This window comes from Oryzias melastigma, linkage group LG17, assembly GCF_002922805.2.
Source record: "Oryzias melastigma strain HK-1 linkage group LG17, ASM292280v2, whole genome shotgun sequence".
NCBI lineage: Eukaryota > Metazoa > Chordata > Actinopteri > Beloniformes > Adrianichthyidae > Oryzias > Oryzias melastigma.
Window position 1 is genome coordinate 19,042,552 of NC_050528.1, and position 25,346 is coordinate 19,067,897.

General features: G+C 36.5%; 3 protein-coding genes across 6 annotated transcripts; all 3 read right to left on the reverse strand.

Moving 5' to 3' along the window:
- Window positions 1-249: 249 nt before the first annotated feature.
- copb2 (COPI coat complex subunit beta 2) lies at window positions 250-7,281 on the reverse strand. The gene is made up of 22 exons (XM_024273639.2): window positions 7,116-7,281; window positions 6,557-6,694; window positions 6,331-6,417; window positions 5,932-6,058; window positions 5,691-5,839; window positions 5,253-5,399; window positions 4,997-5,096; window positions 4,758-4,900; window positions 4,407-4,606; window positions 4,190-4,300; window positions 4,002-4,090; window positions 3,801-3,907; window positions 3,582-3,725; window positions 2,705-2,835; window positions 2,321-2,528; window positions 2,087-2,197; window positions 1,740-1,954; window positions 1,501-1,639; window positions 1,261-1,398; window positions 1,097-1,174; window positions 883-1,008; window positions 250-665 (listed from the first exon to the last, which is right to left on the reverse strand). Exons 1-22 carry the CDS (start codon window positions 7,116-7,118, stop codon window positions 570-572), a joined length of 2,787 nt encoding a protein of 928 aa, XP_024129407.1. The 5' UTR covers window positions 7,119-7,281; the 3' UTR covers window positions 250-569.
- Window positions 7,282-9,118: 1,837 nt separating this feature from the next.
- rbp2b (retinol binding protein 2b, cellular) lies at window positions 9,119-11,131 on the reverse strand. Its single transcript, XM_024273644.2, has 4 exons — window positions 10,884-11,131; window positions 10,414-10,592; window positions 9,401-9,502; window positions 9,119-9,274 (listed from the first exon to the last, which is right to left on the reverse strand). The coding sequence occupies exons 1-4, from the start codon at window positions 10,954-10,956 to the stop codon at window positions 9,221-9,223; spliced, it is 408 nt and encodes a 135-aa protein (XP_024129412.1). The 5' UTR covers window positions 10,957-11,131; the 3' UTR covers window positions 9,119-9,220.
- Window positions 11,132-11,638: 507 nt separating this feature from the next.
- On the reverse strand, window positions 11,639-25,122 carry LOC112147331 (retinol-binding protein 1). Of its 4 annotated transcripts, XM_024273642.2 has the most exons (6): window positions 22,609-22,657; window positions 19,328-19,413; window positions 14,215-14,320; window positions 13,929-14,107; window positions 13,515-13,616; window positions 11,639-12,568 (listed from the first exon to the last, which is right to left on the reverse strand). In XM_024273642.2, exons 3-6 carry the CDS (start codon window positions 14,285-14,287, stop codon window positions 12,515-12,517), a joined length of 408 nt encoding a protein of 135 aa, XP_024129410.1. In that variant the 5' UTR covers window positions 14,288-14,320; window positions 19,328-19,413; window positions 22,609-22,657; the 3' UTR covers window positions 11,639-12,514. The 4 variants fall into 4 exon arrangements, with proteins under 4 accessions (XP_024129410.1, XP_024129411.1, XP_024129408.1 ...); XM_024273643.2 differs by lacking the exons at window positions 11,639-12,568; window positions 13,515-13,616; window positions 13,929-14,107 and adding exons at window positions 24,155-24,300; window positions 24,996-25,122 and having other exon boundaries at window positions 14,295-14,320; window positions 22,609-22,792; XM_024273640.1 differs by lacking the exons at window positions 11,639-12,568; window positions 13,515-13,616; window positions 13,929-14,107; window positions 14,215-14,320 and adding exons at window positions 16,797-17,392; window positions 24,155-24,300; window positions 24,996-25,122 and having other exon boundaries at window positions 22,609-22,792.
- Between the last annotated feature and the right edge of the window lie 224 nt (window positions 25,123-25,346).

Genomic DNA, 25,346 nt, shown 5'->3' on the forward strand with positions numbered 1-25,346 from the left:
TATTGTATTTGTCAGGAGATCTCAACGCTGTCCTGTTGTTATTGGGCCAAGTAAACTACTCATTAGCCAACACTTAAAACTACTTACATTTAAGCTATAAAGGCTTTGTCTAAGATTTGATTTGTGCAATCTGTAATTTTAAACAATGTGTCCGCAATCAAAAGGAAAAGTCAATTCTACATGTTGCTTTAAAATCACCCAGACCTTTGAAGCCTCAACGGTCACATAAGAAGCACTGCAAAAGTCAAATATGTACAGCAACCACATTTTATTGGACTGAATTGACTTTGATTTGCATAAAGGCAACACAAAGCAAAAAGTGAATAACAATGTATAGTGGACAGAAAATTTTTTAGGTCTCCATCAATAAATGACAAAAAAAAAAAATGGAAAAGTTACAACCTCTCCACCTTAATCTAGAAAATAGAACAGAACTTCTTCTAAAGGAAACTTCTCAAAAGTGGTAGGTCAACATGGCAATATTACACGTTTTCATACAATAAAAAAAGAATGGGGAAAGGGGATTTGGTCCCTTTCATTTAAATATGTTCTGAAGAAAGTTTGAGGTTTCAATCTTCCAAGAAATCGTCATCGAGGTTCACATCTGTGGTGTCAATGTCGTCCAATTCCATGTTGTCCAGATCCACTTCTAGCTCATCCAGAGTCTACAGAGACAAAAAAATCAATTTGAGTCATGTGTTATAAAAGCTCACCATTTGCTTTTTTGAAAAATGTTGCAGGTAAACAGATAAAAGATTATAAACGTAATATTGACATTAGTAAAGTACAAATGTGCTCTGATTAGAACAAACTATCTGAAGATTATATATAAAATCAACGAATAAATAAAATCAAAATCTTAGAAAAACAAAGAAATCTGACCTTCTCTTTCTGTTCAAAATCAAGAACATCTTCCTCTGGCTCTTTTTCAGGTGCTTTAGGAGCTGGAGGTTCAGGCTGTGAAGGGGTGACAGGAGCGACGGAGCTGGATTCTTCGCTGTCCTTTGTCTGGGAATAAATGCAAAAAAGTTCAAATAATTTTTCCTGAATTGAAAGCAGAAATTATATTAATAGAAACAAAGTGCTGAATACAAACCTCAGATACAAAGGGAATGAAAGTGCCTTTGGGCTCATATCCTTGAGCCTCTTCCAGGATATTCCTGTCTTCATTGGGCTAAAAGTGACAGAAATAGACACATTTTAAATACATAAACGTGCAATTTATTTAGCCACCTTTAAACTATGCCCTTTGAAACTCACTGTGACAAGAGGATAGTCTTTAGCAGGTCTGGAGCCGCCCACGCAGGTCTCTCTCAGATAATGTTCTGCTGCAAAGGCTTCCTTCAGGCCTGGGAACAGGTTTTCATATTCGGTGGGGTCTGCGAGGGATTCAGCTGCCTGCAAATACGAGCAAGATAAAAGAAAATAATGAACATTGGAATCTGTCCATCAAAATTAAAAGCTGCATAAGCAGAGGCATAAAGCAAAATCCAAACAAACCTTCTGGTTGACTTTGGATAAACTCTCCCTCCACAGTTTGACCACACGGGACACCTGGCTGGGCAGGTAGGTGCGAGCCAAAAAGGCCGCCTCTGGTAGTCTGTTTGTCCTGATCAGAAGCTCCAGGCATTGATCAAGTCTGAAGTGAAGAAGACGATGTTTTTAGAATTTCCATAGAAAACACATTATTACTTGTATTCTGTATATTTCTATTCTACAGTTTCACATTTAGTACTTACTTCCCCTGAAGGAAGTATGTCATAAAGGCCACATTGTTCTTGCCATCCCTCTCTGCTCCTTCAGCCAGCTTCCCCACCATGCTGGCATTACCAGAGGCTGTGGCGAGGAGAAGCAGGCCACCATAGTCCTGAGCGTGATGCAGGCACTCCTGAGCCAGACTGAACTGGCATTTACTGATCGCCAGTTCTGCCAGCTGTTTCCACTTCTGCTCAGACTGCGGAAGCCAGAAATAAACATTTAGTAGTGACATTAATTCTATCAAAAACACACAAAAAAACATTTGGATCATGGTAGCATGAAATAACCTGAATATGAAGACAGTCTGTCAAGAAGTATCAAGTCATACCTCTGCTTCCACAGCCAGCTGGTAGGCGATCTTCAACTCTCCCAGTTGCAAGGCCAACTCAAACCTGTGCTCTGGGTCAGTGGACACAGCCAGCGCCTGCTGTTTGAAACCCTGAGAGAAAAAATAAATCCAACCCATTAGTAAACAGAAATCTTCATATATTTCTTAAAAACTTAAACATGAAATCAAAAGACATGTAATACCTAACAAACAAAAAACGTATGATTTCTATACCTGTTTCTCCAGGAAATGTGCGACTCTGGTCCTTTGTTCTTTAGGGATAGTTGGCAACACCTTGTCTGCCATTCCAAAGTCTCTTCTCATTACAGCAGTCTGGTACTCCAGAACGGAGACCAGCAGTGAGTAACTGACAATGTTGAGCTCTTTGTCTCCCAGGTACAGGCGGTCATCTTTTGGGATGTAACCCAGCAGGTACATGGTTCTATAGGCAAAGAAAAAAACTGTAAAAAGGGCTCCACAATTCTTACCAGCTTAAAACTTAATTTACTTGTAGATGTCATAGAGCATTTAAGACAACATTTCTGTGTTATGTAGAGTTTATGTTTTCTACAATTCTAATAATCCCATTAAAGTCCAGACCACTTATTGAGCTCCTACCTGTCCAGGTGAGCAATAGTCACAATCTCTCCTCCTACAAAGTAGTTGAGTCTGTTTACAGAGCTGGTGTAGATGAAGCAGTCTCCAACCCAAAGCCCAGTCTTTACAATTTCCTGGATCTCTCCTTGGACCTGAACACATGAAATCAGCATTCATGACTTTAAAAGGTTTTACTGTATTTATACCATTTGGTTATAAAGTAATGCATTCATACACATTTTAACTACCAACAGTAAAACAAGAATTCAACAAAGAGTTGAAAGACCCACTCCAATGAAATACGTTTGTGTTTTTAACATGTTCTTGTTTTTCTCATGATGGAGGACATATATAAAATAATTTACTACTAAAATTGTGTTTTTGAGTTTTACTTTATTCAAATCATGGTGGATCAGGAGCAGATGAAAACTCGCGGTTTGAAAAATTTTGGGTCTGTGATGCAGTGACTTGTATAGACAGACCAAAGCCTCTCTTCGCTGTTATAATTCTAAATCCTTCACTTACACACATGTAGATCCATTATCGTCTTCATTGTCCTTGTCTGAGCTGCTATCTTGCTCTAAACTCTACAGCTGGATAGCTCTGATATTGCTCATCATTTTTTGTTACGCTAATGTTATTTTGGGCTTGTGTTGTTTGCTAGCGGGAGAGTGTAAACAGAGGGATGCTGGGAAATTAGCGAAAGGCTAACTTCAGCAAAAATAGTACCAACCACAACAAATTCCTAAAGAGCTCCTGCTGCTCTGAGGAAAATATGTCTTAAAAATACAACACAGGTCTATTTGGCTAAACACTGCATAATTAAAAGACCACTGGAAATGATTTTAGAATAGAAAAAAATATAGTTGGAGTGGGACTTTAACCAAAATGAACCAACCTCAAAGGCATCTTCAATCCCATCTTCTGTCACTCCTTCATTGTTCTCCTGGGAAGCAGCAACTTTATCTGCCATGTAGCGTAGAATGAAGAAAGACTCTTCTGTAGCAATGCAGACCAATTCACCAGAGTCCGACCAGAAGATCTGAAACGGTTATCAAAACATCAGGAGGGAATCTCAGAGTGATAGCATTTGGAATTCCAGGTGATTTCATCTTACATGTTTGGGCTGAATCTCGATGCGCCGAATGAGCTCCGTGTTTTCCCAGTCATAAAACGCCAGACCATTCACTGACCTCACCCCAAGCAGAAAACCTCCGTAAATCCCTGCAAAAAAACAATTCACAAGTCCAGTGAATCACTGCTACATTCAAATGTTTATTAATAAGGACACTGTAGAATTTAATAATAGTGAAATTACCTTCTGCTCCAAAATCAGGCTTAAAAGATTTCTTCTCTTTGAAATTTTTGAAGATTTTGACCACACTGTTGCTTTCTCTGATAGCGTATCTATGAAGAAAGAAATACACAGATATTGACTGTAGACAGAAGTAAAAAAAGAGTTTAGAAAATCATCCGTCAAATCTACTTTAAAAAAGACTAACGTACTCTGAAGAGTCGTGTGCCCAAACAAACTCCTGAGCGGAGCCAAAGCTCTTGTTCCTCAAAGCCATAGCGGTATAGATGATGTACTCTCCATCTCCACACACCACAACAAACCTGGGGAATTTAAGGGGAAAAAAAGTTAGAACTCCTCTGAAGAAAGTTTCTGGAAAAAAACAAAAAACATAAATTTAAATATAACTTTAAATTAGAGTTTTTGTACCTTCCATTTGGGTTATGCTGGATGGTTTGGGGGTAAATCTCACAGCTGCCCATGTCTTTAACAGCCAGAGGTAGTCTCTCACCATCCTTGATTTCAGCATCCCCCATTGCCTTCAGATTGGCCTGTTGTACTTCACTGTGTTTAGCCCAGATGATTTTGCCATTTGTGTCCATAGACATGGCAGGCTCCTCTCTGCCCACCTAGACAAAAGTGGACAGAAGAAGAAAACTAAGAAAAACATTTTTTTTTCATTTAGCAGCATTTTATATATATATAAAACAAAACAAAGACATTTTTTTTTGGATGACTCCGTTTTAAGACATGTTTTGAATCCAAATAATTTGCAGTTACCTTGATAATGATGCTGCCTTCATCATACCCCAGGGCCACATTGTTGGAGCCCCTGAGGCCACAAACACACCACACTCGCTCCATGCCATAGTTCAAAGTGCTTTCCAGGCGGTAAGTGCTCGAGTGCCAGATCCGCACCGTGCCTAGAAATAAAAGGGATTGTGCAAAGATTGGGGATTGTGCATTGCTATACATCTCTTGTTCGACTTTGTGAAGGGCTGAGTAGAGTTTTTGCTCACCATCCTCTGATCCGGTAATGATAATGGGCAGTTCAGGGTGGAAGCTGACACAAGAGACATTCTGGGCATGCCCCTCTAAAGTCTGAACACAGGTCTTATTCTATAAAACAAATTAGAGTTTAGCTGTTTGTGTTAACACAATATGTAAGAACACAGACTTTAAAAAAAAAATCTATTTGGAGTTTTATGATGCCTTTAAAAATAGCGCGTTTTTTAAAAACTACAAGAAAAAAAAGAAAGCTCATTTAAGTCTAACCTGGTAGTCCCAGATCTTGACCTGCCGATCATCAGCCCCTGAGATCAGGTAAGGCTTGTCTCCTCCGCTGTAGTAATCAATGCAGTTTACTCCTTTCTCGTGACCTTCCAAGGTGAAATTAGGGGACGAAGAGCCCAGCTGCCAAACCTTCACAAACCCAAGTAAGAATATGATCCAATTAATACTGAAAGATGTTGTACAGGTATGCAGTAAGTTTCTGTGAGACTCAGTATATTTAAAAATGATTTTCTGCCGTTAAAAATTTGCACATACTCAATTAGTTTGGAAAATATAAATAGAATAATATGATTCAAAAATCTAATCCCTATTTAAAAAGCATAATTTCAGATTTATTTTAGATGTCATTCAGAATAAAAATTCAAAGCTTGAGATGTTGCTTAAGATGTAAAGAAATTTTCACCATTAGGTGGCACCTACCTTTATTGTCCTGTCAAGCGAGGCGCTAGCAAACTGATTGTTGTCCTTGGGGTTGATGACAATCTGCATGACATAATGAGTGTGACCCTCAAACACCTGACTGCATGTCCACTTCTTCTCCCAGTCCCACAGCTTGATCAGCATGTCATCTGCACAGACACAAACAAACATGTTGACGTGCGTGCACAAACTTTATTGTCCAAACATCATCAAGTACAGCAAGTAGTTCTCACTGACTTACCACTGCTGGTGAGAATGTATGGCTGGGTTGGATGAACAGCAATGCAGCGGATGTAGTCAGAGTGGGCCTCAAACATGTGGACCCGCTCTAAGGTGTTGTAGTTGAACACACGAATCTGCATGTCATCCTGAAGAGAAAGAACAAAATTAGACCAAATCTTCAACTGTATTAACTATGTCAACAAATCAATAATGACAATGCCACACGTTTTAAAAAATACACTTTTCATACTGAATCAGGTAACTGGATCTTTATATTAAAAAAATAATACAGATACTACATAATTTTTAAAATTGTGTTGCACATGGGACAATTACATTAAAGATCTATCAATCTATTAACACAGTGCAGTACTTCCAATACTGTAATCCTTAAGAAAACATTTAAAATTCTACTTACCGCTCCTGTGATCACCCAGTTCTTCCGTGCAACAAATTTAGACGCTCTGACAGGGAGGTCACATACTTCGAAAGTCTTGACAAGAGTCTGATAGAGAAGGAAATCAACATATAAATAGTCACTTATAGACATAACAGTAGTGTTTCAGTAGTACTGTTAGAAAATTAGGTTAAAAACCGCTAATGATATGTGATGCAAACTTATACTGATGGTCCCACATTCCTACCTGCGTTTCGTGATTCCAAACACAGACGCTGCCGTTGTACAGACTGGCTAGCATCCATGGCTCAGTTGGATGAAGATCCACACTCTTCACACGGTCTGATCTGGCAGTAAGCCGCCGCTTAATGTCCAGCCTCAGAGGCTAAGGAAACAAAAGGCAAAAATGTATTGTTTACAAAACTTTTTATACTCTTGATATGACTGAATATTGAGTGATGTCACGTATATCTGTAACTAAGGTCTAAAAACAATATGGCTGGGTTTAAATCTAATGCAGCTATCGCAACACCATCACGATTTCACTATTGAATAAATCACAACATACATATTAACGACCAATTCAATAACACAAAACGCACCATTACAGCTAAATAAATCAGAAATATTGACGTTTTTGTTACAACAAATGTCAAGCTTTAATGTTAAAGCCGAAGAAGCTAGTTAGCTGCTATGCTACGTAGCATAAAGTTACTATTTAGCGCCATTTTAACAAACAATTCAAATTATTAAGGTGTCATAGATGCAACCAACGCGCATGTATAGCTTTATAAAACATAACTTACCATGTTTCACCCCTATGTAGAAGCAACTAAACCAGAAAATCTTTGGAAGTAGTTGCTATCGGGTCCAAACCAGCGACTTCAGTGAGCAGTGCACTGGGTACTGACGTGGAACTTCCTGAAACATAATATCGCGAGAAGTGCGTTATGGAAGTGATGACGTGACACCAACTTGGCAGTTAAAGGCTTTCAAGTGCGCCTTTGTTATGAGATTTTCAGATGGAGAACAACAAATTAGAATATTCCTGTCTAAGAGTTTAACAATCTAATGAAAAAAAAGTTGCTTATCGCCTTGGAAATGTAATTCATACAATATATGTATTTTTAAAAATATTCATAGAGTTAAAGGTTAAACTAAAGGTTATTAATATTCTAACACAAATCAACTTAAATATATTATATTACCTATCTTCAGTAAATATATTTACCATTTATCCATATGAACAATAGTCACATTCTAAAACTGAATTACATGTTCCTTTCCATGTAATTACTTCCAGAGAAATTAGAATGGATCGTCTTTTACTGTGGAAATCATGCATTATTTCAAGCATCAGTTGATATATTTGCAAAAGGTGGCTTTTATTTAAACAATTTACAGCATCTGTTTAAGTAAAAAAAAAAAGTTCTATTCAAACACCAAATATTTTAGATGTTTTGGTTTGTATTTCTATTTAACACAGACAAATTTAATCTTTGATTTCAATTTATTTATGTTAACATCTTGCAAAAATCAGTTGGTCAACCATAACACTGTGTTTGAACTGACTGACTTTAATTGAACAGGATCACATCTTTTGTATCATATGTACGTATAGCCTTTGCTTTTATATGCTGCCTCTAATCTGTCTTTTATCCTGGGAACTAAGAACAAAACAGCATGCTGAGACAGTAACCCCAGGAACTGAGAGTGCTGTTCAAATTGATCACACAAGAAAAGTGGAAAACTGTTTAGCAGACAACAACCCAAGACAAGAGTAGCAGGGTTTGCTAACTACAAAGGCAGCTTGCTGATTCAACATGGGTGGAAGGTCTGAACCCTGTTTTCATCCACTTTGAGAATCATAAGCCCCAACCCACTGTTCCCACCTGGTGACTACAAACTCATACTGGCTTCAACTGAAGGAACATCCACTCAGAAAAATTCTAAATACAAATCCTTTTGAAAAATTCCTCCTGGAAGTCAAACTGATGCAGACTTTTTTTCATTTCTTAGTGGAGACATGGAGTCCTCTTTGTGATGTTGTGGTGCACTGGTTGCTCTTCCAGATTTGGAGAAGCTCTGTAGAAAATCAAAAAGATTGCAGAGATTCACTGGCTTCCCTATGAAGAAAATGTAAACACATGCCAACTTAAGAGGACGCACAGGATGCTTGCTGATCCCTCAACTTTGTTTTTAAACTTCTCCCCTCTGACAAAAAACCTAAAGAAATTTAGGAGTCTCAGAAATCCAACAAATAACACCTTTTTCTGTGGGCAATAAGGCTCTTAAATGCATCTGATTAAATAATGTCACAGATGGGCGGAGAGCACCCATATGAGACATTTATTGACATCGACAATAAAGGTTATCTTATACTATCCTACTTTTGCAACAACAACAGAAATGTTTGTGACATTAGAGAGGGACTTTCGTGGTATAAAAAAATTGAGATAATTTAAGATGAAAATACTAAGAAATGCCAAGGGTTAGGTTTCAAATCAAGCCTGGAGAGATTTAAGTCCAGCATCGTATCAGATGTTTTACTGAAACCCCTTCTGCAGGAATGGAGAAGAAGTGATACCCTTTTAAAGGGGCAGGAAACAGGTCACATTACAGTTTGTCAGGAAGTTAGGAGTCAAGTTCTTAAGTTTCACTGTAAAAGACAACATTAAACTTTGACAGGATTTCAGTCTAAAATCATATATATGGTTCATCTTCAAAATCTAGTTTTCATTCTTACATAAGGTTTTATATTTTAGGCAAAATAAAGTAAATATGCAGACATGGAAAAATTCCAAATACATAATTTGTTTTACATAAGTTTATTTTTTTAAATGCATTTAATTGCTAAAACAAACTCAAGCATAAACCACTAAAACACACTTTAAATACATTGCAGTGTTTCTTATTCTTTTTTCTTGAACACCTGAAGACACACTGCATCTTCACAAGTCAGCTCCTGTAAAAAAAAAAAAAAACCAAAAGAGTCAATTAATTTAGAAATACTTAAAAAAAAAAAGATTGCAATAACTAGCAAAGCTCTTTAAAACGCTTTATAGAAACCACATGTCAACAGTCAACCCACCAGGTAGAGTTTTTCCTCTTGGATCCAGTGTTTCCAGCCACGATTGGCTTTCTGTCCCGTCTGAGTGCACACCAGCTCGTCCCCCTCCCACTTTATCAAACTCTACATAGAAAAAAACATATCACTTTAAAAACAGTTCAATCTCCTATCACTAATTTTGGCCGATCCAATACGTTTCTAACTAAAAGCTTAGTTTTCATTTTTTGTGCTTACTTGCATGTCATAGAACTAAAATAGTCCAACACAATATAAAAAGTAGACAATCGTTTTGTTTGAATCTCTTCTTTTAGATAGATTTTAGTTGTGTATGACCTGTGTGTTTTCGGTCAAGTATTTGTTGCTGCATGCAGGGCTGCAGAACAGTGAACTTCCCCAGCGTTTTACATTCTGCTGTATGAACTTTGGCTTTTCAAGGACATGATATTCTTTGAAAATACCACAGAGTGAGACCTTTTATTTCTCTTTTTAACAAGGCACAAGGAATGAAAAAAAAAACAGCAGCATAAATGTTTCAGAATGTGGCTCAATACTGCAGTTACACACCAGTGGATCTTTATTTAAATTCAAGTGAAATTCAAACATGCATTGATCCTTTCTGGATCAATACAGTATATTTCTCGGGGGACTGTGGTAATTCATTTATTTTTAAGCACAATGTTGATGAACAACTCCATATTTTTGTCTACGTTTTAAAAGTCTTCCATTTGTATTTCCTTTTTTTGAGAAATCTAAACTCAGCATGTTCAAAAAACTCAAACGCACAGAGAAATTATGTTAAAAAAGATGGATAATTATGAAATGATCAATAACCTGTTTGACAGAGTTAAAAAAAAACATTTTATTTAAAAAAAAAAGAAGTAAAATAAAACATGAAACAAGAATATATTGATAAGATGGAACCAATTCTGCTATAAATTTGTTTTAACCAAAGATTATGAACACAACAAGCAGATGTCAGTCTGGAAATACCATTAAGTGAACGTTCAAACTTGGCATGTGAGAGGTCAACCAACCTTGACATGTCTGTTGTCTAATCCCACAGTATGCTCATCAAATTCCACCCCAACTGTGAAGGAAATCTCATAATTCCTAAAGGTGCTGCAGGTTTTGATGGTAAACTTGTCTCCGTCTTGGGTGATCAGTTTGGTCTGTGACAAGGCGAGGGCAATTTTCCTCGTGGCAAAGTCAATATCTGAGAACGCAGAGATTTGATTTGACAGCAAAGAGTCATAAATCAGTTGGGAAAATGCATTGTTCAAGTTCAGGAATCAGTTCATTTCACAAAGATATTCTAAAGTTCAATGTCAAGAGACAGACGACAGCTTCATTGATGTTGGTCTTAAATTTAGGCCCAAACATATTATTTAAAATATTTTTGTATCAACTGTAAAAATAAATAACATAAAAAATGTATATTTCATTTTACAGATTTTTGTTTTAAAATATAAGCTTTTTAAGTTAAAAAAAATGTTTTTTTCCTCACTTAGCGCTTTCATGTAATCCTCCAATCTGTCATTGGTTTCCAGAATCCATTTCCCGCTGATATCTGGAGGCATGATAATACGCGGTGGCCTGTAGACTTTAGACAAAGTTAGAAAGGGAAAGGGGGCACGGCGTCCCTCTGCCTTTATACGGCCTCGAGCCCGAGGGCAGAGACCTTTTGATGAGTGAAAACGACTGATCGGAGAGGAGCAGCTGGGCAGCTGCTTTAAAGGTGAAAGCGATAGACTCACTAATTCTCTGTCAGGGTTCATGTGCCAAGGGGAGGTTACGGGGGGGTGTATCCATGGCTGCCAGCGCAGACATGAACCATTAAAAAAAAAAAAATCATCTTTGAGCAAACATGCACATGCACTTTAGTGATGGTGTCCAATGTACAAGAGGATTTTGTAACTTGTCCCAACAGCATTTTCTCAACACTTGATTATCTCCCATTTAGAAACAGTCAAACAAACCAAAATGTTTGAACTTTGAACACAATAAGGTGATAATAAAGTTTTAAAAAGTATACCAGACACAACCCTTCTTGCTAAGTTTCTGCTTCTAAATGGCAAAACAAAAAATGTCTAGTAGAGTTTTTTTTGTTTTATTTTTCAAACTAATTCAAATGGGAAAGCATTCTCAGGATTAGTCAATGGAATCAATTTGGAAAACTAGTGCCTGCTTGTCAAAATGTAACTAACAGCTTGGGAAATAAATAGCGTAAGCAGCAGAAAGTACGACTGAAATCAGACGGCTAAAGATGAGCTGAAGAGTGTCTAAGAGAACTCTGCAGGTTGTTCATTACCAATTTGAAGTCTCTAGAGAAGTTAAGGATTTAATAATGTGTCAAATCAACAATATTAAGATGTATTAGAGCAGGGGAGGCAAACTTTATGATTTATGGGCCACACAAGGTTCCAAAATTTGAAAGAGGGGTCAGGCCAGCAGCAGATGTGTGGTTGATAATCCACCTCATAAGAGAAAGAAATAACATGGAATAAAGGCAGAAAAAAACACACTTTAATTTTTGTTAAAAATTCAAATATATATATTTTAAAACAGAAAATTTCGAATTTTTATTTCAAAACTGTGTTTGTTTGTTCTCATTTTGTTGACAAATGCAACAATGGGTTAATGTCCATTACGGAAAAACACAAAAACTAAATGATTTTTTAATTTTTCAGATTAAGTAGTTTATATGGCCCGGAGGCCGTAGTTTGCTCCCCCTTGTATTGAAGGATGTAACCAGAAAAGTAGAACAATCATCCTGGGAGCTGCTTCATTTATTGACTTAATCGGTCAGATCTGAGAGATCTGAGAGATTTCAGGGCAACTTGGAGGAGTATTGGTAATGAGAGGAAAAAAAAAAAAACTATGGTTGTCAGGTTTACTTTTATTTCATCATAATCAAAACCATTAATATTTTCTGTTTTAAATATTCCAACTCAATATCCAGCAGATGATATTAGGGGGAAAATTGTCATATGCTGCCCTTTTGATCAAGTATGGTTTTATATAAATAGAGAACAAAGAGACACAAAGTAAAAGACAGAACTGTGTTTGTATGCGCAGTGTTGTCTGCGTTGAAGTCAGTATCTGCTGGGAGCAAGATTTTCCCTCAAGAGAGCGACGTCATGTTGTCTTCTTGTAAACCTGTTTGCACACGGCTCCTCCAGCTCTCAGCTCCTGCAGGGAACAAGAAGCAACTGACATTCAGACTCTGTGAACTGCACAAGCAAACGGGTCACGACTGCATCTAAAATTGAGTTTTAGATTTAAAAAAAAAAATCTAAAAGTATAATTTCTGCTGAAACAGAGCATAAATTAACAATAAAACATGAAATGTAATTATCAGAGAAAACACTAGATTTAACTTGTTCTCTTTCTAACAATATTTGCATTAGCTGCATTTTTAAGACAATTTCTAGTAAATTAAGACAATTTACTTCTAAAACAAAGAACATTACTAATTAATTAGTAAGGTTAAACGTTTTATTTGGCTAAAATTTTTTTTTTACATTTTTTTAAATAAAAAGATTGTAGTCATCATGGTTTATTTGTATAATTGTGAACAAATTTATCTGACAGTAACTATTTCTACCACTAGAGGTCAATGTTGCTCACAGTTCGATTATGCTCGGAGTAGTATTTATTATACATAGTTGATTGAAAACATTTGCAGGTAAAATAAAATAATTTACGAGATTAATTTCCTTAAGTTTTAATAAAAGTACAAAGAAAAATTTGCTAAAACAGTTACATGGCAATAAAATTCCATTTAGATGCAAAATTTATTTTTGTTTCAGTAGCTTTCTAATGGAAAATGACAAAAAATATGTTGATTTAACAATATTCAGCAAAAAAAAGTTTAGATGAAGTAAAAATAAATATGGATATTTGTAATTTCACTTCAAAATATGTAAATGTGGTTCTTTCCTTTAGGGTTTTCTCCAGATTTTAAGTGAGTTCAAATAGATGACACAGACTAAAGTTGGAGTTTGTGAACTTGTTCAAACTGCAATCTTATATAAAATATACATATGCACTCCACATACACTGCTGGGAGGTTTTGGAGTAAAAGTGTCTAAATTGTTTGGATTAATATTCATGACGGGGGCTGATGTATTCTCACCAGATGAAGCTCATCTCCCACCACCCAGTGGGTCCATCCTCTTCCTTCAATCTCTCCCTTCTGCACACAAACCAGTTTGTCTCCGTCCCAGTTGATGGTGGTCTGCATGAAGCCACAGAAACACACAGACCCGAATGCATCATTCTGAAAACAGATATTGCTTTTTTATCTTTAATCTCTTCCCTAATCAAACTTCAAATAATGACTCTGCCACGTGTGACTCTCCGATCTAGACATTTTCATTAAGTTCTTATAGCTTATCTGTAATCAGCCTATCTGAAATCACAAAAGGGGTTTCAAATCCAGATAATCTGTGACTTTGACCCGGCTCCTTTTCACTTCTTTTGCCTGACTTAATCTTGAAAAGCAAAAAAAATAAATAGCAGTCAATGTGTTCCTCTGCAGCATCCTCACCAAGCACTTCCTGTCATCCACGCCGCTGAGATCCTCTTCAAACTCTTGTCCCACGTGGAAGTCCATGTTGTAGTTTTTGAAAGTGCTGAGGGTCTTGATTTTAAAGTGATCCCCATCTTGAACGATGTCCTTGTCAGTCTTTAGTAAGCTGGCGATAGTCCTGATGGCTGCATTCACACCTGTCCACGAAAAAAAGGATGGATTTTAGACACTTTTTTAAACATACTTCAATATTTCTGATTTTTTTAAATTTTGTTAAATATGGATGTTTTTGAAGATCTCTTACCAAGAGCCTTCATGTATTCATCAAAGTTGTCATTGGAAACCATCTTCCAGTATCCGTTGAGATCCACAGACATGCTTCAGGTTTATTTGTCTGCTTCAAAGGGCTGCTGGCGGCAGGAATGCAAAAAAACTCAGTCAAAGTCCCAATTTGAACCAATCTCTCTGTAATCCAATTACCTGAGGAATCCAATGTTTTAATTGAAATGTTCTCTTGCGCCACCCTCTTCCCTCCCACTGCGACAATCCACGCTGCATGTCAATCCTCTTCACGCCTCAGGAACGTGGTTTTGGGATTATTTTTTAATTGTTCACAAATTCTTTCCACACATTTTCAACGTGACACAGACCGGACAGTCAATCAGCTTCAGGTTAGGTTTCTTTTTGTTTTCCTGGAATGTCAGCAGTGGCCAGAACACCATCACCTCCAGCGTCATCCTGATCTTTGAGAGGACACATCTCAGTATCGGTGTCACTTAAGCACTGGGAGCCACCGGGCTTTGTGAGAAAACACCTCTTGTAGCCAAGCATCTTTGAAGATTAGCCTACTTTAAATCCTTCTGTGAAAACGATAGTGGCCTCAAAGAAACCTTGAGGGTCGGGAGCTGAGACACGAAAAGGTCCACCAAATGTTTCCAGTCTGTACCTCATCTACTCCTAATCTGTACTCTTGATACAGATTTTTTTATTTATTTATTTTAAATAAATAATCACAATTTTTTTTTTTTTAGCTTTATTAAGTGTTTCCTGAGGGATAAATGTTCACATAAATGTTTCACTAGAGTTCCAATAATCTTTTCATAATATGGTTAAGTAATAATTAATAATGCTTATGATGTTTAATAATGCTTATAAAAGGTTAGTTCAGGCTTAAATTATGAAGTAAAACCTTCCTAAGATCTTGCTTCCTAACTCTTATATATAGTATAGTAACTTCCAACATATTGTGCTTTACGTTAACTAATGTGTTGTTGTTGCATTCATAACAATAAGCAATTGCATAGGGAAGCTTTTAGTAATGCTTTGCTATGAATTAAGTAGGTTTGAATAGTAATACTAATTAGTTCACTAATGCATTATATAATGCACTTAGTGAAACAAAAATAATCCATAAAAGAGTCAGTTGAGACGTTATTTAACGGTTAAGTAATGCTTAATTATACATTAAGATTTATTATAGTGTTACTTACATGTTTGTTAATCGACGTGTAATATTTCTAACTGAAATGAGGTGAATGTGTTGTTCTATTGACAATAACAAATCAATTTGTTTAACTTGATCTGCAATGTGTAGAAATGATTGTGACGATGTGATTTGATGATGATCATGAGGATTTTAGATTTATTAATTGACATGTAATTCATATTTACTGGTTACTAAAATGATGCAAGACGTTTTCTGAGGATAATCAAAGCATTCCATTTTGTTAGTAGATAACTTTGAAAAAATGTGAAACAACAATAGGCATATTATCACATATTATCATCATGAATCAATGTTTATAGTCAGTCTAGTAAAAAAGCTAAATAGAGGAGGATTATTTGAGTTTGCTTCTTCCCATTAAATAAAACTTGACTGAGTCTTTAATGAATCTAATGTGTTTTAATTATGTTTTGTACGCATTAAAACAACAAAACTACTGAGAAACAAAACGAAACAAAAACAAACTACTGGGAAATGAAACCAAACCAAACTGCTGAGACGAAACCCAACAAAACTAAACAAAACGATTGAATTCAACTCAAATCTAACCAAACTAACCTCCTGAGTTCATTTTTAATTAAACTGTTAATTGTGTTTTTTTTTGTTATAAGGACCTACAGAAACTTTGTCAACTTTTTTTAAAGGGGTTCTACCACGAAAATTCTACTTTTTGAGGTTTTAAATGCATTTTACTGTTCATTCCTCACTATAAAGAACCCCAAAGCGGGCGGCATTTTGATCCGTTCATGCATTTAAGAGTAATCCTCTAAAAACCTGCACAGTCTGCAGCAGCCCCTCCCATACCCACGAAAACGAGCGGGTGAAAACCTGCTGACGTCAGCATGATGCCAACCACTCCCTCCAGGAAGAGTCTGCTGTGACAGCTCCGTCTCCCAACACTCAATTTCTCTACTGAGCTAGTGGTGATTAGCAAAATAAGCTTTCATTTTAGATGCAGAATATCGTATATCTTCCAGTTGTGTCCTGTCTTTAATAAATTCCAGCTCAAATAGGTGTTTGTTACTTTAGACGTGTCGCTCCTTATGGCCAGGCCAACTAGAGGCAGATATATCGTATGGGCATCCATCTTTGAAGAAGTTTGGATTATTTTCGTAGGAGAAATACTCCGGGATGACATCATGAAGTGGACTGCAGCGGCATCGCAGCCACACGCACCGGCAGGCGGAGCTTCAGGAATCGAGTTGTTTTACTTCAGGGTAGGAAAAGACTCACGAAAAATAACTAATATTTCATAAATAATTTGTTTTTTAGTGGTCCAAAGGTAATAGATGATCATATATATGGATATAGTTTACTCTGAAAGGCTAAAGAAAATCATGGTGGGGCCCCTTTAAAGAGAAAAAGAAAAAAATAAGGCAAAACCATTTTAAACATATATTTTATTGCATTACATCATAATCCAGTGCACTGCTTTGAGAAAATGCTTTCCTCTAAAAGTTAAGTGCCATCATTTTTGTTGTGCAAACTTCTTCCGTTGCATCCGAACCAAGATCCCAATCCCTCAGGACAAGAACTCATTGAAGACTTTTGGGCTCCATCTGTCAGTCGTCCAGACTCTTCCCAGGCGGCTGTGCCTGCTTGATAAGGGGTCTCAGCAGCGTGCCCTCATTTCTCCTCTCGCTGTCTTCTGTGTACAGATTGTGCTGGTGAATATAGTCTATCACAGAGTCCGGGACGAGGTATTTGACGCTCAGACCCCGCCTCAGCGCCCGCCGGACCTCTGTGGCGCTCGTCTCATTCCTCACCCACTCCTTCACAAGGAAAATGTTATGTCTGTGGCGGTGCAGCAGGTCGGACTCGTGCACGGCTCGCTCGGGCTGCAAATTCCCCCTGCTGACGCAGACGAGGCCGAAGCGCCCCACCACCTCCTCCACGTGCTCGTCCAGCCAGAGGCCCGGAACCTTAAAGCTGTTCAGGAAATCGGCTCCGCACAGGAGCTTCAGCTGTGGAGAAACACCTGAGGGCACAGACGGATCTTCAGATTCTGATTGCTCTGATGTTTCTTAAAGTTTCAGTTTTTGTCAAATGTATTAAGATTTAAAAACATGGAATAAATTAGTGTTTTTGTATTATTAAATAGTGCACAATTCTAATCATAAAAACTTTAAATTGGGACTTCCACTACCGTCCCTACATCCTCACATACAGATTTGTGGTTAAAGCCTGGCTCCACCTTTTACGTGACAGTGTGAAAACTCAACAGGACAAGCGCTAAAGCAGCATCAACCATCAATTAAGCCCTGGTGGCTCAAATCAGCAGGACGTTTGTTGGCCGTTTACTGAGGAGAACTTGAATGACTCTTAGATAAAGGAAATCCTCCAATCAGATTAGACAGACTGAACTATTTGGCAGACAGACTGAAGCAGTGCTTCAAAGTAACAACCTTCAGAGTGAGACTTCGTGGTGGCAACGCCGTTCAACTTAACCCTTATGCTATCTTATGGGGTCCAGATGACCCTAATTTTAATGTAAGCATGTCAAAGAAAGCACAAGGGTTAAAGAGGACCAAACTTTGTACATACAATCAACAACCATGGCTCTTCTCTTGTCTTCTCCAATGAGTGTGTGAACTTGGTTCTCTGCATTTGAACCCTGAGAGAGGGGTGAGCTGCGGTCACAGCGGCGCTCAGTAACCTTTAGGCGGTTTTGAGTCCTGAAGTGACCCAACCTTTACCTGGACTTGAGCTCAGAGAATAAGGCAGAGAGGTGATGCAAAAGTTTGAGTAATCTTGATCAGGAGTAGATACCAGACTTGAAGGCACAAATCAAAAGTCAAAAAAGAGGAAATGTTTTGTTTTGTATTTTATTTTTAATAAATACACGCTCGAGGAGTCTGGCTTTGTTTTCCAGAAATGAAACGTAGTGCATCCCTCCGCAAAAACACTGATTCCCGAGTATTTTGAAGGGTAGAACTGCTGTCTGTCAGAAGGTCTTGTGAGGATATACTCACACAGACTTAAAGAAGTAAAGGCTCTTCTTAATGCTCTCTGATGACTGCTAGTCAGGGCTAAAGGGCACAATTAGACTTTTAATCCACACTGGCTCAGAATAAATTACACACTCTACGCTACGTAAATCCATCTTGATACATGTCACGTTTAAGATCAAGCATAAAATGACCATTACTCCCACTGGGCTGGCTTTAAAAATCCATTAATCCAAATCAAATTGATCTTCATTTGGATAAAAGCAAAAATGATTTCACCAAAACCACATATTAGTTTTTTTTTAAGCAAATTTCTCATCAGGCAAAAACTGCTACAGTTTTTGAGGAAATATTCAGATATTTATTATTAAAATTCCACCTTTGTTATGTGAAAACTGTTTTTCACAACCTAACAAAAGTTGGTCTGGAAATGGAATTTGACAAACAAATCAATATTTAACAAAAGAGAAAATTCAAGCAGAACTGTAAACTTTAGAATCAAAATTGATTCCATTTTCAGACATTGAGGTGCAGTCTTAAATTCACTGCTGGACTAACCTTCACTTCATTCAGTACAGTTAAAATGTTGACTAGCAGCGCTGCGTTAAAAAAGTTGATTATTTGAAATGAATCCATTTTATTGTAGAAGCAGAATTTTCAATTCATCAAATCGATTTAAAAACAGTTTCTTAAATGTTTTTAAGGAAAAAAAACTTGCTTTTATGTTGATTTTTTAAAATCCTTTTGATAAAAGTTTCCCATTTTTGATTATAAATCACTGGCTTAAACTGCTTTTTGCAACTAAACACAGCTGATTTTGAAAGAAAATGTAAATAAAATACATGAAATTTGATTGAATAATATTGGATCAGAACTACAATTTAAATTGTGATTGGACTTGAAGTGCTTAAGCATTTATTCCCTACTAACAAGAACCAGACACACTCCCAAAACAAGACTCTTACTGGAGAGTGGAGGTGTGTTTCCATCGGGGTCCCTGTGTGTTCCAAGTTTCCTCCCAAGTTCCTTCAGAATGCGTCCAGAATGATACCTGACCAAAAAAAAAAAAAAAAATACGATGAGCAAAAATAACTTTTAAAACTACAGATTAGAATTTATTATCCAAGCTGTAAAACAGAAAACTGTGCTATAGAGCTCCCACGATTAGTCGATTAGTCACGACTATGCAGACTATTGAAATAGTCGACGACTAATTTAATAATAGTCGTTTTATTTCAATTTTTTTTAAATCACAAAACTATGGTGCATGCTTACTAAATATCTGCCACTCTCTTTGACACACGTGCAGTAGTGCAATCAGTGATTTGTTGACTTAAAATAATCGTTTGTGGCAGCCCTACTGTGCTATATCATGATGATTTTGATCAATCTGTTTATGTTTGCCCTTTGGCAACGTTTTTTATTTAAGCAACAATGATTAGTGAAGTCTAACAAACAGAACAGAGAAGCCCATAAGCCTTCCCAGCCCATAAGAACTTTTTGCTGTGTGTGTTGGGGAGGAACATGATGTGGCCTCTCCGTGACCCGGGTTCAAAAGTTCACCCGCGTCTTCGATCTGGACCCGTGTTGAGAAGACCAAGCTGGCAGATGCCAAGCTGCAAGGGGAGTGTGGCGACCGTGCATAAAGAGATTTGCAGGAAGCGGCGACAGGAGAGAGGAAACGTGAGGCCAAGAGCAGAGTGATGCAAATGCTGGAAACCCGGAGCTCCTGAAATAACTTTTTGCGCACGAGTGTTTACAGGATGAGAAACATTTTCCAGCAGATGCATTTACGGGTTTAAGTCTGTCTATTCTTTACTCAGCAAACTTATGCAAGAAAAAAAAGCTGCAGCTCGTTCATAATTGGGCGACCCGAAATGTATACACACAAAGTAAAAAAATTATATCAATATATTTGGCAGTCTCGGTAGTTTTAAAAGTCTCTGCACCTCCTTCTGCACATGGGAGCTTAAAACCAAAAAATTAAGCAATAAATGTCATGGTAACAATAGAGAATGCTGGATGAGAATTCCATGTAACGAAGGGAAGAAAATTTCCTGCAGAAGAAGAGAGGAGGACGTCATCTGATGAAGAATCCAAACAGAATGATTCTAAATCCAAAGTCGAGGAAAGCAGATTGTTATAAACAGGAATCCAAGAAGAGACGAGAGGAGATAGACACAAAGGAGATAGACTAAATAGCAACTTGAGACAGAAAAGGGTCAGAAACAGGAGGACAAACTGTAGAAATTAAGAGTAAAACTGGCAGACAAGGTGAGAAATTATTAGTCTTAAAAACGCATTTCAATGAAAATAGCTTTGAACAAGTTCTTGTGGCATTTTTCTCATTATAGAAGACATATTTAAATAAATTTGAGCTTCAAGAGTATTTATTTGTTAAATCGCTGTGAATCAGGAGAAGATGAAAAACATGCTGCTTGATAAAGCTTGTAGTTATGATGTAGAAGTGGGTCACAAGCTCCTCCCACCATTCAGATGTATTCTCTCGCAGTTAAGTAGATCCATGTATGTTATCTGAGCTATTATCTGGATTGAAACTGTACGATTGGATATCTCCAGGGGGTTTAAGCTAGTGGGAGAGCTCTGCAGAAATTATGTTGTTATGTTAGAAAACAGCAGGTTTTTGATTTTGTCTAAAAACGGCATGATCAAAATGTAAAGATCACTGGAAACGGTTTTACGGTAGATCTAAAGGATGATCAGAGTGGAACTTTTAATACCATGGCTCACTAATTGTAGAAACAGGATTTCAATTTATGAAATCCATTGAACTTTATAGCAGTTTCAAATATTTTTTATGACAAAAAAAATATTTTCTGTTGGTTTTTGAATTATATTTATGAAATTAATACATTTGTTATTTAAAACTCATTAGTTAAAAAGTTTTTAAAAATTATATAAATAAATAGGTAAAAGCAAAAAAAAAAAAAAGATCAGGGTCAGGAAGCATCGTAAGTATGAGAAACTGAAACCCCCTCTCTACGGTAAAGCCTGGGAAAACCCCTGAAACTGAAGGTCAGACATCCATCAACAAATTTGTCCCAGTCAGAAAATGATCTTTCATTTTCATACACTCCTATTTCTTGAAAAAAAAATTCAAGAAAAAAAGAAAAAAATTCCAAACCTAACAGACGTAACCTCAGATGACAAACTTTCTCAGAACAAGTTAATGTTTCCCACTTTAGCTAAGTTTGTCAAAAAAAAAGACTGTGTTCTTTTTCCCCCAAAAATTGCCATAATCAAGCGCATAATTAATGTCACCGTCATCATAGAGAGCATCATCAGCAATTAAATCAATTATAATTTGGGACATTAAGTTTCATTTTGTTTTGTCCCCCGTTTCTTAAAAACAGATTTGTCGATGACTCATGAGAAAAATGAAAGGTGATTAAACGAAATAAAGAAAAAAGGAAACAAATGACATCCTTCCGTCTTTTCAAACTTTGAATAACTTATACATTTTCCTAAGGCTGTGCAGCTGTTTATTTATAATGTATTGTAATTAGCTTTACTCTGACTATCATTAACTTTCTACGTGATTTAACAATTTGATTAGATCTTAATCTTTTTTGAGAATTCAAATAAAACTAATGCTTTTTGACAGAAGGAAGTGCTAAAGCCAAAGTTCATATCATTGAGTAATAAAGAAAAAATATATCAAATTTAGTGTAGTATAAGAAGATAATTTCTGCATATTACGTCTCCTTATTCCCTTTAACATTTTTGTAATTATGGTCAATCTGGATGCTTAAAATTAAAATAAAATTTTATTTAAAACATTTTTTTTGTATTTCTAGGACCCTTGCCAAACTGACAAAAAAATTACATATATATATATTTTTTAGCATTTATATAAAAATTAATACATTTGGCAGCAAATCCTAAAAAATAATAATAGTTTATGTTACAGCAACAGATTTAAATTTTGATGGTAAACAGTGCTGGTGATTTTGTCACACTGAAAATTTGACATTTCTCAAGCTTTAATAAGCTACATGATGCAACTCTTACATTTATTATCATGGACAGCTTCAGTTGAAAGTATGTGGGATAAATTTAGCCCCTCTTTTTTTATTTTTTTCAGCATATTGGTTTAAAAAAAGAGTGTTTTTTGTACAATGTAGTTTTAAAACTTAATATTTATGACAATATCTCTAGAACATATTAACCTCCTCTTTCCCCCAACATGTTTATATTTTATATTACCCTAAAATGTGTTTAATACCTCATGGTTTCCACCGTCTCGGTCCAGTCCGGCTGCTGGCTCTCCCATTCATCGACGGTGACCCAGCTGGAGGTCTGAAGTGCCAGCTTTGCCATAGCAATGCGATGCTTCGCCAGCGCCAGGCCTTGCTTTCCATAGCTGTCACTAACTGGAGACACGATGCCACCCACCACTTGGTATTGGCCTGAGGGAAGAGAAGATTAATGCAGTTTTTCTGGGTCATGACAGGCAGGGGGAAAAAAATGAAATATTAATCTGTGACTATAGCATCACTGATGTCGGGTGTTATCACCCATTTAAATCAATCCGAAAGAACAAATCTGTTTTAACTGAGATTTAACAGTGTCTAGTAATGATTAGAAATATTGAATTGTTCCATCTTTGTATGGAATGAAACAGTTTAGATCATTTTCAAAGAAGAAAAACAACAATAGTTTTGCTCATAGCAGCGTTGCTTTGTTGCATGAAAGAACAAAGCATCTTAGAATGGGGGAACTGGCTCAGAACCACCATGTTTCCAGTAGTAGGATGCTGTTGTTAGGATCATGGGAAAAAGCCAGAGCAGTTATTCAGAGTAGCTTTAGGATGGAAATGTTCTTGAGACTGTGCCTCCTGATAATACACAACAGGGCACACAGCCTAGAAGCCTTTTTTTGTGCTGTGTGCAGCCATCCATCCATAAAAAGTTTAGTATAAAATATGAGACTCCACAAGACTGTTGGGGGAGGAATGCTCAGTCTTTCTGCAGCAAATAAATCATTTTTCATGACAGATGTTTTTAGGCTTTAGCCCTAAAGTCAAAGATTAAAACAAAACTTTATAAAAATATTTTGTTCTGCAGAAGTTTTGCAAAAATGCAGTTTTCTTTAGTGTTTTATTTTCTTCTTAATAGATCCTTGGGGGATAAAAAATCTTCCACGGTGGATGTGCAAACACTAGATTTGAAGTCTCTGTCAGAATGAGGCAAACAAATGTGAAGTTTGTTGTTTAGATGCACCGATTGTTCTCACTCACAGTGTAATTGTTACTGTTTTATCTATTTATCTATTTTATTTAAAAGGGGACAAGTCTTTGTGTTTTGTAAGTCCATGGCGACTGGGAGGCCATTAATACTAAAATAATCATTAATTTGTTTTGTTAAAACATAATTTTCAGCGCAACAAACCATATTGTGAATTAATTTGATAACTTTTAAAATAACTTCAAACTACAAAAAGGCTATTTTTTTTTATTTTTGAAATGTTCTAAATGATATTAGTTTGCTTTTGAGCTTTATCTACTTCAATTTGCCCCCAAAATATTGTTTATTTCTAGATCATTTGACATAACAGAGGAGCCTGATTCAAGCAATGACTAAGTAAATTGATTTTTTTTTTAAAACAACATTTTTTATATAAAAAATACTATTTCCACTACTTTTGCATACAATACATTTTTCAAAAATGAAAATTTCTTTTTAAAAATAAATCAATAAGAGATCTGACAGGAGCTTGATTGGAAACACTAGTTAAACATACAACAGATTTTGGTGACATGCGAGTCTGACCTGTGCCGTGCAGATGGTCTCTGGCCAACTCAAACAGCCTCATATGCTGGTTGGTGATTGGATTAAAAGAGCCACAGGCCAACAAAACCAGAGGAACCCGGCGGGTGACCATCATGGTTAACCCTCCCACTCCTTGGTTAATAAACCTTAAAGAAAAGAAGAAAGGAGTGTTATTTATGTTATAGTTCAGAAACAAATGTTACAATAATCCAGAAAGACAAATAAATCAGACATAAAAAAATTGAAATATTCAGAGAAGATGCAGAAAAACCTGACATTTTAAAGTTAATCATCAGCTGTCTCATTTGAAATAAATAAAATAATTTCAACGACTGTCATCTGGTTTTACCTGCAACAGGTCTTTAAAGTACTGCTGAGCTGTCAGACTGTTATATTAGCACATGTTCAAAGCTGACAGAGAAATACATGAAAACAGAAATACATCTGTGCGGCAAAAATCTGTCAAGAAAAATAAAATTCAAGCTTTAATTATTAACTTTTTTGATATTATAAAGACCAATTCTTTATTATGGCTTATGAAAGCTAGCATTAAAAGAGCAGCACAGGGGTTTTAGAAGAAGAATGTCATTGTTGTAAGACATTATAAAGTTATAGTTTTTATTTAGATAAACATAAACAAATTGTGATGGTCCAGTTTAACAGTAACCAGCTGTTTCTGACTAGCGGGATGATTAGATTAGCGTACAATACTCTGCTGCAATACGACAGTCGCAAAGTGAAAACAGTCTGATTAAATCAGAGAAGCCCAAACTTCAAGCTCCAATAACTCTGACTTAATCCCGCTCCAACGCAAAAGTATCGATTCTTGTCATTTGATTACCTTCTTGGTACATTTGGTCAGTGCGTCACATACATATTCCTCCCCGAGTTCGACCGTTCCGCAGAAGGTTCCGCTGTGAAATCGTTGCTAAAGTGCGACCCCTGGTGGACAGAAAATTAAAAACTTGTACATGGGGAGCTCTCCATGGTCCTGAAATGAGTCATTTGAGCTGTTAATTTTTAGAACAGCAAACACTGTAAGTGGGTTAGAGAGAACATAATAATGAGTCTCAAATAAGTGATCGTCAAACTGGGGCAGGAACAATGATTTAAAAAAAAAGAAAGAAGAAAGACAAATTCACCAACTTTATTGATTCATTTAAATTGTTAATACTTTAGAGTTGAAATCAAA